This window comes from Canis aureus, chromosome 33 (assembly GCF_053574225.1).
Source record: "Canis aureus isolate CA01 chromosome 33, VMU_Caureus_v.1.0, whole genome shotgun sequence".
Lineage (NCBI taxonomy): Eukaryota > Metazoa > Chordata > Mammalia > Carnivora > Canidae > Canis > Canis aureus.
In genome coordinates, this window is record NC_135643.1 from 13251974 (window position 1) to 13264510 (window position 12537).

At 33.5% G+C, this 12537-nt stretch overlaps 1 protein-coding gene across 13 annotated transcripts in view; it reads right to left on the reverse strand.

The window, feature by feature from the left end:
* Positions 1–12537, reverse strand: part of SNCA (synuclein alpha) — a 172020-nt gene that overhangs the window by 80236 nt on the left and 79247 nt on the right. For 10 of the 13 annotated variants that reach the window (XR_013371247.1, XR_013371245.1, XR_013371246.1 and 7 more), the window contains one exon: positions 3198–3246. The exons of 2 other annotated variants lie outside the window; for them this stretch is intronic. Coding sequence is in view for 5 of the 11 variants with exons in the window: in XM_077882868.1 (XP_077738994.1) it covers positions 3198–3246 (49 nt within the window). In the remaining 6 variants the exon portion in view is untranslated. Of the gene's footprint in view, positions 1–1178; positions 1238–3197; positions 3247–12537 lie in introns of those variants that run through there. One more of the 13 variants, XM_077882871.1, reaches the window with a different exon arrangement.

Genomic DNA, 12537 nt, shown 5'->3' on the forward strand with positions numbered 1-12537 from the left:
AACACATTGATTCAATTTATCATTATTTATTAAGTAAATTAAATGTTACAATTGTTTATTAATTGCTTAATTATTCATTCACCTCCATTTGTGAATTAGATTTAAAACCTTAAAGGCAGTTGAATAGAGGTCCAATAAGTAATTGATGAATTGAATTATACTTCTTTATATAGAGAGCCTCACATATAGGGCCTCACATATATCAGTTAATTGATCAACTGGTTGTAGTTTGTAACAAGACTTGCATAAATAAAATAGGAAAAGTGAGAAATGTTTCACGAACCTGTAAAAATGCAACTGGAATTAGAGCCTGTCTAGACCCATAGCTTCACATCAGGTATCGCTCTTTCACACAGGGAAAGAGCATCCCTACGCCTGGCTAACAAAAGCTGTGGTCACAAAAGAGGTATGTATCTCAGTACCATTCAACATTATCCATAGAAAAAACAAATTATGTATCCCAGTGAATGTAAAATCCTGATTGTAAATGACATTTCATCCTAAACAAGAGACCATCTTATATTCTTAGCAATACAACTTTGTATTAAGACAATAGTGCAGTGTTACATCTAATGGCCTTGGTCAACTTTTCTTTATACTTATATACTGGCCCTAGATATTTTTATAATTATTTATACCTGTTCCTAAACAAGAACATAAAGGAAAACATTTCCTAATATTTACTTTATAAACATATTTTCAAAGCAAATATAGCCAAATACCTGACTTCCCTATTTTTCTTTCAGATACATTTTTTTTTTTTAAAGCCAGTAACCATTTAGGACTAGTCTACCCAAGTAGCAGAGATGTCACTTGGTTCCTTTCTCAATCTCAGAGGGGAGTATTTCATTAGGAATTCATCTTTAAAAATGATGTGGAAGGTGTTACTTTTAATTTTCTTGTCTTTAAATATGGCGAAATCACTTAAGTGCTGTGAGAATGAGTATAATCTAGCAAAGAAAAAAAAACTTTAGATCTGAGAACAGATGGTTAAAGATCATGACAATAAAGAACATACCCAAGGTTAATGACCAATGCTGAACTTATTTTAATTTTAAAAGCCATTACCAACTGAAAATATCCTGCTTTAGCTGAACCAACACAAGAATTTTATTTTTCAAATTTCCTTATACATCTTTAGAAAAGAACTCTTGCTGCTGGTATCTCTGGAACAATACTGAGATATCATGTGGTTACTTCTTGGTGAATAAAAGCATCCATATGGAATTAGTTGTTTCTGCATGCATAGACAAACATATTGTGTCATACTAATGACTTACGTACAAATTTCTCCAGAATTATTTTATTCCCTAGAATCCCAATCTTTTTTTTTTTTTTTTAAGAATCCCAATCTTTTTTTTTTTTTTTTTTTTTTTTATTTATTTATGATAGTCACACAGAGAGAGAGAGAGAGGCAGAGACATAGGCAGAGGGAGAAGCAGGCTCCATGCACCGGGAGCCTGACGTGGGATTCAATCCTGGGTCTCCAGGATCGCTCCCTGGGCCAAAGGCAGGCACTAAACCGCTGCGCCACCCAGGGATCTCAAGAATCCCAATCTTAATTCTAATTGCCCTTGGACTAACTGCCCACTTCCATCAGTGGTTTAATTATTATCTGCTAATCAAAGGGTACATTAAGATCCCATTATTATGATATTGGAGGGATCAGGTAAGACAAAAATTGTTTATTCCAGTTATCAACAGAAGTAATGTTAAGAAAGATTTTAAGAATGAGAATGGCAGTTCCAGGTTCCAGTTATTCGATATATCTTACCAGGGAATAGTAAAGACAAACAGATTGGATTTGTGATGAATTTTCAAGGTCAAACTTCTATTCTCCCATTTAAAATTTTTTAGACAGATAACTTGAGAAAATACACATTTCTTCCTAATTTTTACATATACATTTTTGATGGATCAAAGAAAGCTATGGCTTCTCCCACATTCCCCCATGACAAAATGGCAGAAACTAAATTCAAAGGAAACTTGTAGTTCACTTGTAGTCAATAATTATCAGCTAAAGGCATGAATGGATAGGTGAATAAAAAGAGTGAAATACAGGCACTAGAGGAACATGAGACCACAATGCTCAGATTGAGATATTAAGATAGGGAGAAAGTGAAAGTTACTTATTGAAGAAAATTTTTGTACACTTGATAATATATAATATTTCTATTAGGGGCAGAGAAACCCTGACAGAGAAACATTTATTTTGGATGCCCTGGCTATATATCATCTTCCAGATAAAAGAAGGAGGATGATTTTATATATAGATAGATACTGTGTTTATATATATATTTATATATTTATATACATATATATGTTGTATATATCTATATATAGTATATATATGTATCTCAATTGCTTAGAAATATGAAACAAACGAACAAAAAATATGAAATACATCAAGGAAAGGACCATCAATAGCAGAGAGACTCTTCAATGCTTTTAAAACATAGAAGTCTTAGTAATAAGAAGACTAGCCCTTTGGATAGCACCCATGCCACTATCTTCTAGTTTTGTGACCTTCAGCAAATCAGCTAATTACTCTGGGTCTAAATATGCATGTGAAGAGAAGGGCCTATGATGATCCATTCCAATGGTAAGACTGGAAATTCTAGGGCAGCCCTGGTGGCACAGAGGTTTGGCGCCGCCTGCAGCCTGGGTTGTGATCCTGGAGACCCGGGATCGAGTCCCACATCGGGCTCCCTGCGTGGAGCCTGCTTCTCCCTCTCCCTGTGTCTCTGCCTCTCTCCCTTTGTGTCTATGAATAAATAAATAAAGTCTTTAAAAAAAAAAGACTGAAAATTCTATAGACACGTACATCTGAAATTTCCCTGGCATTCTGGAATCTTCTCAAGGGTATTAGGAATTTAATATGTGTTTATAAAATATCTATGGTAATATTTCCTAAACATAAAACTTCCACATGTATGAAGTGATGTCTCTACTAAAATTTCTCTTAAATTATTACTTCCCAAGGTCGTGTAAGCTGAACAAATCTTAGAAATTCACTTAGGATTGATCAATCTACTTGACTATAAAATTTAAGCATCCCATCATTTTCTTTTAAGATAACAATATATTTTAATTAAAATATATGAACAGTTTAGTCTTTTCATTATATATATATATAAATTCACCTTAAAGGAACTAGTTTTTAGAGATATGGAATGGGACTATCAACCAATACTTACCAAGAAATATTTGCTCTTCTACATTAGTATAGGCAGAGAATGTGGCAGTCTAGCAACAGAAAAGAGATTAGTCCCATAAATTATATTATATAGGTTCGTAGTATGGGGTGGCAGAGTTTATTGCTAATAACAAAACATGCTGATCTTAAAGAGCAAGAACATTGAATTTTCTGGTTTTCTTCTTCTGTTTCCACTATGACACAAATTTCATGTAAGTATGCCAATCAACTGCATCCAGAAAGTGAAGTAAAATGCCAAATTATTCTTTTGGCAGGATTCCAGAGATTCTCAAGTTTTTTTTTTCTTTCCTTTCCTTAAAATTGTACTATATGAACTAGGTTTATTTTGCATGTCCATGAAAAATAAATTGGATTTTTCTTGAAATTAGCCCCCTTCAGAAACGAAATGTTTTTGGACATGATTCACTTAAGTTCATTTGTTCATTTTATTGTTTTTAATCTTGTTCATAAATTTGTCCTCTATAAAGAGCTTTAAAATTTCACCATGTTCTGAGATTACTATAAAAATGTATCCAATATATTTATTGAAAGACAGTGGTCAGGAATCCCTGGGTGGCTCAGCGGTTTAGCACCTGCCTTTGGCCCAGGGCGTGATCCTGGAGTCCCGGGATCAAGTCCCACATCAGGCTCCCTTCATGGAGCCTGCTTCTCCCTCTGCCTGTGTCTCTGCCTCTCTCGGTGTCTTTCATGAATAAATAAATAAATAAAATCTTTAAAAAAAAAAAGAAAGAAAGACTGGTCAATAAATTTAAGAGAAATGTCTTATTCATGAATCCTAGGAAATGTCAGATGGAAACCAATATAACCAGAAATTGAAACTTAAAGATCATTCAGTGAAGCTGACAATTTAACTATTAAACATTAATGACAGTAATAAAATATACATAGATTTACAAGTTTACCACTTGTAAAGCACTTCCACATGTATGTTGCCATTTGATTCTCAACACAGCTAGGTAGATAATAGTATTCTCTTGTTACACAAAAATTCAGGGGTAATAAATGACACAAATAAAGTCACAGAGCTCTTAAATTATGTGATACAGAGTATATTTCCTAACATATTTCTACCTATAGGATCAGCTACCTATATTGACATGAAAAGGTCTACTCAGTTATAGGACTTGTAAAATTCTGTTAACTTTTTAGTGACTTCATATGTGTTTGTTCAGGAAACTATTTCAAAACCAAGAAGGTGAATAAATTTAAATATGAGAAATATTTACTAAATATAATGCATTTATTATATATCAAAAGTTTTCAATATTTTTTTTTTAGTTTTCAATATTTTGAACAGCAGACATGCATCCTCAATATTTATTTCTCCAATCTTTCCTAAGGAATTGGTGAATATATAAACAAAGATTTAAATGCAAGGATGTTTATCAAAACATTATTTATAATATATGAAATTATAAATAAAGAGTGGCATTTTATTCATAAGTAAATTGGAACCCATAGAGGTTACATGATTTGATCATACACACATCAGTAGTTAGGGACAGATCTGAGACTCAAATTTATGTTAGATATCTCTAGATACAGAATTGTCCTTACCAGGACACTGTATATTATATTCAAACTGCAGGACTGATGGTTTTCCCAGTTATCTTTTCAATGTGGATTTATGCATAATTGCAATTAAAATTGTTCTTTTTTTTAAATTAGAAGAATGGGGAGGATAAGTAGGCTATAGCACAACCAACAACAAGTTGTTATGCTGCCACCCATACCAAAGGCTAGTATCTCATATTAAATATATGTTTCAAGGTATAGAAGGAATGTACCTCAACATATTGAAGGCCATATATGACAAAGACACAGCTAATATCATAGTTAGTAATAAAAAGTGAGTCTTTGCCCTAAGAGCAAGAAAAAGACAATATGTCCATTCTTACCACTTCTATTCAATATAGTACTAGAAGTCCTAGCCACAGCAGTTAGGCAAGGAAAATAAATACATCCAAACTAAAAAAAAAAGATAAATTGGCTCTGTTTGCAGATGATATGATTTTATATGTGAAAAACTAAAGACCCCACCAAAAACTCTTAGAATTTTTTTTGAAAGATTTATTTATTTATTTATTTATTTATTTATTTATGATAGACATAGAGAGAGAGAGAGGCAGAGACACAGGAGGAGGGAGAAGCAGGCTCCATGCCAGGAGCCAGACGCGGGACTCGATCCCTGGACTCCAGGATCGCGCCCTGGGCCAAAGGCAGGCGCCAAACCGCTGACCCACCCAGGGATCCCCAACTCTTAGAATTAATAAACAAATTCAGTGATGTTGCAGGATACAAACTTAACATATAAAAACCAGTTGTGTTTCTGTACACTATCAAACTATCCAAGAAGAAATTAAGAAAATTATCCCATTTACAACAGCATTAAAAAGAATAAAGGGGTAGCCCCAGTGGCGCAGCGGTTTAGCGCTGCCTGCAGCCCGGGGTGTGATCCTGGAGACCCGGGATCGAGTCCCACATCGGGCTTCCTGCATGGAGCCTGCTTCTCCCTCTGCCTGTGTCTCTGCCTCTCTCTCGCTCTCTCTGAATGAATAAATAAATAAATCTTTAAAAAAAAATAAAATAAAAAAATAAAAAGAATAAAATATTTAGGAATAAATTTAACCAGAGGTGAAAGATTTATACGTTAATTACTATAAGACTCTAATGAAAGAAATTAAAGAAGATACAAATAAATGAAAGCTAGCCTGTGTTCATAGATTGAAAGAATTAATATTGTCAAAATGCTCATATTATCCAAAGCAATCTAGAGATTTTGTGCAATTCTTACCAGTATTCCAATTATATTTTCACAGAAATAGAAAGAATAATCCAAAAACACATACAGAATCACAAGAGACCCCAAACAGCCAAAGAAATCTTGAGAAAGAACAAAGCTGGAGATATCACACTTTCCGGTTTCAAACTATATTATGAAGCTATATAATCAAAACAGTATGGTACTGGAATAAAAACAGACAGATGAATAAAACAGAATAAAGAGCTTAGAAATAAGCCTGCACATTTATGATCAAATAATCTTTGGTAAAGGCTCCAAGAATACACCATATGGAAAGGACAGCCATTTTTAATAGGGTGTTGGGAAAACTGGCTATCCACGTGCAAAAGAATAAAACTGGACCCCTATCTTATACCACTCATCAATAAACTTGAAACAGATTAAAGACTTAAACATAAAACTTAAATGGGAAGACTCTTAGAAAAAAATATAGGGAAAAAAACTTCCTTGATATTGGTCTTTGCAATGACTTTTTAGCTACGACACTAAGAACAACAAAGCAAGCAAAAAAACCCAAAACTAAACTAAAAAGCCTCTGTACAGCAAAGGAAGCAATCAACAAATTGAAAAGGCAACTTCAGGCATGGGAGAAAATATTTGCAAAACATACATCCAATAAGGGGTTAATATCCAAAGTTTATTTTAAAAAAAATCTCATACAACTCAATAGCAAAAACAGAAAGAAAAAAAAAAACCTTAAATGATACAATTATAAAAATCAGCAAAGGACCTGAATAAACATATTTTCCAAAGAAGACATACACATGGCTCAGGTACATGAAAAAGTACTCAACATTACCAATTATCAGAAGAATGCAAATCAAAACCACAATAAGGTATCACCTTATACCTGCTAGGAGGTCTATTATGAAAAGGACAAGAGATTATAGGTGTTGGTGAAAGTGTGGAGAAGAGAGAACTTGTATACTGTTGATGGAAATGCCAAGTTGGTACAGCCATCATGGAAAAGAGTATGGAAGTTACTCAAAAAACTAAAAATAAAACTACCAAATGATCCAGAAATCCCACTTCTGTGTATATATATCCAAAAGAAATAAAAACAGTATCTTGAAGACATATCTGCATTGCCATGTTAATTGTAGCACTATTCATAATAGCCAAGATATGGTGTCCATTGATGAATGAATAAAGAAAACATGTGTGTATATGTGCATATGTATCATAGAATATTATTTAGTCACAGGAAGGAAGAAATCCTGCCATTTGTGGCCACATGCATAAATCTGGAAGACATGAAATATATGTGGAATCTAAAAATGTGGAACTCATAGAACTGGAGAGTAGAACAGTGGTTGGCAGAGACTGGTGGAATAGGGGAGATGTTGGTCAAAAGGTACAAACTTTCAGTTATAGGATGAGTAAGTTCTGGGAATCTAATGTATAGTATGGTGACTATGGCTAATAATACTGTATTATTAGTATTGTATTATCATTGTATTGTATACTCGTGTTCTCACAAGTCTAAAAAAAGAAAAGAAAATGGAAACCATAAGTGTGTTAATTAATTTGACTATAGTAATCATTTCATAATATATATGTATTTTAAATAATTACATTACATACCTTAAAGTCATGTTGAACAATCTATAGACAAATTTTGTTTGTCAATCATATATCAATAAAGTTAGAAAAAATAAATATATTTTTAAGGTCTTTATCTCCATAAGCAGTCACAATGTAGTATGATACTCTGGTAAGAGCTAAAAACTGAATGCAGAACTTCCTATTCATATCACAACTAAATGACCCTTAAAAGGGTCTTAAAATTAAATTTATTAGAAGATTAGAGATAAGCCAAAGTCCATACTTCACCTGATTTTTCTTCATAAGTAAATTTTACTTTCCAAAATAATATTTTGGATTCCTTCAGGAAAAACAGAAATGACATAGAAGAGATAACTCAAGAGATAATAAATAAGATAAAGTTCTGAGCTAACATCCACAAAGCTTTCAACGTTCTTCTGGTACTAGATTCTGTTAAGAGTGAATTATTTCCAAGAAGCTAAGTTTAAGTTGGTACAAAAGTTATATATTAATTACTTGAAAAAACTCCCAGTAGGGCAATATCTAAAAATATTTCAATGAGAAAAGCATATAGGTTTGTTTTAAAGTGACAACCTAGCCAAGAGAGTGATCTCCAAAGTACATTCACTAATAAAAATTTAAGGATCACTTGGATAAGAGTAGATAAGGAAACTTGCAACACAAATGGGTTCTCCACATTTTGGCCATGTCTGCACACTTAACTGGATTAATCTTAATGGTCAATTCAGTCCAAAACAGTCAATATTATTTAGCTGTTTACAAAAAAATGTAGCACCTCCATGACTAACATGTATTCTTGTCATGAAGGTAAAAACAGTCTCTACCCTCTGAATGTTAGCAGGTACAGATATGTTTAAACCTAGAAAAGTAAGACTAAAAAAATTAAGAACTGCTTTTAACTATAATTATTAACTCACAAACCCAAAACATCTCCTCCTTAACATAATAACATTCAAAGAGGACTTTTAACCATCCTACAGAAACTTACTGCTAAAAATTGTACTCATGGATATTCATTTTACTTAAGTGACACAAGCCTTATGTAGGTATAATTATATTACACATATTCATCCTTTCTGATCTCACTGACAGAAGTGTCTCTGTCTGATTATAAAATTTCAATATTCTTACTCTTAGCTCAGTTCCAAACAAAGAAAAGGTGTTCAATATACGCTTGCTGAAGGGATAATCTCCTTCTGGTTAGCATCTATCCACAAACAATGCTTCATAATAGTTGTATTAGAGTTTGCTAGCTGTCCACCAAAATCTGTTTTCCTTTCTTCGTCAGGACATGTGGCTGTATACTGCATTTTCCAGTCTATCTTGATTTAATTGTGGCCAATATCCAATGGAATAAGAGAGGAAATAATGTATGCTACTTCCAACTGGGAACATATGTCCCCCTTGAGGATGGTGAGGCTGTAAAATGGGAGTAATCTGAGTCCCTCAATTGCTCCATGGAGGAAACTCACCCACCAGCCCAAAATACCTAATACAGACTTAAGTGAATGAGAAATAAACTGGTATTGTTTTTGAGTATTTCTATAGAAATTTATCTTACAATTTTTAATATATGAATGCCCGGTAGGTATTCACTGAATTAATTCTTCTTTTTGTTGTTGTTGTTTAAGATTTTATTATTTGAGAGAGAGAGAGAGAGTAAGCAGGAGCAAGAAAGAGAACATGAGTGAGGAGATGGCAAAGTGAAAGAGAGAAGCAAGCTCCCCATTGAGCAGGGAGCCTGATGCAGGGCTTGATCTGGGGACTCCAGGATCACGACCTGAGTGGAAGGCAGAAGCTTAACAGACTAAGCCACCCAGGTACCCCTTGTTTGTTTTTAAAAAACAAATTTATGGACATTAAGGAGGGTACATGTTGTAATGGACACTGGGTATTATATAAGATTGATGAATCTGACCTCTACTTCTGAAACTAATCATAAATTATATGTTAAGTAATTGAATTTAAGTAAAATAAAAATAAATTAAAAAATAAAAACAAATTAGAAACAAATTCATTTTTTAAGAACTCAAAATACATTTATACCTACAGAAAAATGTCAAAACAGTACAAAAATCCCAGTATCCTTTTTATCTGGAATTCCTAATTATTAGCATTTTACCCTCATTTGCTCTCCCTGCCCACTGTATCGATATATACCAATGTATATGCATCATACATATATGTAGATGCACATTCACATCTTTATTTATCTATACATGGCATGCCATATAAATGTAGATTTTTCCCCAACTTTAAAATATCTTTTTCAGCACAATGATGTGTTAACCTAATACCTCCCCAAAACAAAAAGACAATACAACTCCTGCAACCAGTAAATCAACAATGACACTATCATTCAAGCTGGAGTATGTTGAAATTATTATACACTTACTGTTTGTTCAATTATTTGTCAAGTGTGACAGATATTATAACCAGTCTGGCTGCCTTTTCAACAACCCTCTTCACACCCCTCCTTTTTCTCTCCCACTTCTTTGGGTCTGGTCATATTGCAGCTGACCTCTGACTGCCAACCTCCTTCCTCAGGCTTGCTCAGACCTTAGGGAGCCATGTTTGCATGTCTCCATATCAAGAAAGGAGGGAAGTGAGAAAGAGAAGGAAAAACAGGAAGAATAAGGGAAAGTGGATGAATTAATTTTTAATACAGTGCTACATGAAAGAAAATGTCAGCAAGTAACATTTTTAAAAGTTAATAGTTAAAACATTCCCCAGAAACTACCTAATTTGAACACATATTTCTCTCAAAATTCTGTCCGAATTGAAAAGGATATCTGAGAGGTCTGAGAAATCAGAGCAGGATACCTAGATTTATAATTTTCTTTGATGATCAGCATCCTGCCACCTTCCTAAATAGCAAAATCAAGTACACAAAACTGAAGTTTTTACTCAGATTGAAATCAAAATCTTTCTTCTTTTGTCCCCTTGCTTGTAAAATATCTTTCTAGACTTGAGAAAGTTAAGAGCCACAGAGAACACTGAACATTCTTTTCAATTGTCCAGTAGCACAATTCAGAAATTTGGTAAATTTTACAAAGACCTTACTTAAGCATGCTTAAACTTATCTTTTTATTTTTTTTAAACCAAACACTGCTTACTGATAGGATATATGTGTAAGCCAGCGTGATTTTCTGAGGAGTAAAAGCAAATATTACAAAGGAGAAGAGGTTGTAGGAATTGTGTAGTACACGTTCAGAAACATTTTGTCTCGGTTGTTTTCAGTAAGTGCTTCATTTCTATGTAGGAAGTATATAAGATTCCTGCTAAAAATATACTCCCTTCTTTGAATATTCACAATAAATGCCAAAAGTTATCTCAAATGAATAAAGACAGGGCTAATTAGCAATATTTTATATAATGTAATAATAATTTAGATTTAATGTAATTTCAGTATCTATTCATTATGCTAAATAATCTTATAAGAATCTCATGGTTAATATACTACATATAAAATTTTATGAAGTATTTTGATAAATTAATAGAAAAGTAACATCTGCAATATCACAAGTCAATAGGGCTGAAAAGAACGGAATACATTTGAGGGTATATAAAGAAACTAATTATGACTTATGACTATAACAGGAGGAGAACATTATTGCTTAGGGCACTGTCTCCTCAATTATAAATGTGTCTCCTCCAAACTGTGTTTGTAAGTCATTTGCTGAAACAGTGACCTTATTTCCACCACAGAAATTACATTAAGGATATGTTTTAGTTCCCAAAACAAGCCCATAACAATCTGTCTTATTATCATGAAACTATAACTGTATTATCAGGACTACCCATCTAACCAAGAAATACCAAAGTCCATTCTCAAAATCCAGGTTTCTCTACTAGTTCTAATTGTACTCTTTATCTCAGTTCTTAGCCATAAGTCTTCCTAGTTCTCAACAGTCAGGCAGGCAAAAGAGGTTCCTGGGTGCTACAGAAAGGGACTGAGTCTTCATGAGCAACCTTGCACAGGACTCACAGTCTCATTCTTGGAAAGTAATGATTGCTGCCTAAATCTCTGTGCCCTAGGTCTCTAGTAGCATTTGGCAGGGAGAGGACTATGTCTTTGATGACAAGTGATGGTTGAAGAAGAGTGGGGATAGGTACAAACAATGGCTAAAGACAATGGCTAAAGACAATGGGAGGATGGAAGGATAATTCTAGCAGTAAACTATGTGGGTAACTGAATCCTGGCCTCTAGGAAATCACCTCTGCTGTATATGTGTACACACACACACACACACACACATATTCATCAGGTATCAATTTAATGTTGATAATTGGAACATCACAAATATTTCAAAATAATAGTTACTACTCAACATTTCTAATTGCTTTAATTCATTATTTTATAGAATGCTTTCTGATACTAATGAGTCCTATATGTACTACATTCATTTAAGTAATATTTTGGTATATAACTGCTATTAAAGATACTTTGCCACCTAATATTTGTGGTCCCTTTTTACCTATCTCAGGGGACACACTGACATAACTGAGACAGCTCAGCATGTCATATAGAAAAATCTCTTATAAAATAAAGGTCAAAGATTAAATAGATAGTCATTCAATAAATTTATCTTTCTTCAGAGGAGTTATTCCACAGGTCAAAACTAAAGTCACTGATAGATATGTTTCTCATCTTGTTCTCTGGGTGTGAGGAAAACAAGTTGTCGATTTCCTTTGGTGGCTTTTTGCTTGTCTTGAAAGAAAACATTAATAAATTCTGCACAGCTGTGATTTACTAGTGTGACAAAAATGAAGAATGTGTTTCTCTGTCCACAAAGAAAACAGAATACAGATCCCTTCCCCTTTCTACCCTCCCCATCATCATCATGTAGCCTGGTGAAGTGTTTTTAACTCCAACCACTTTCAAAAGTAATGATACACTATTGCTTCAAAATCATGCTGATTATAATTTTCCAGCATCTTGTAAATACAC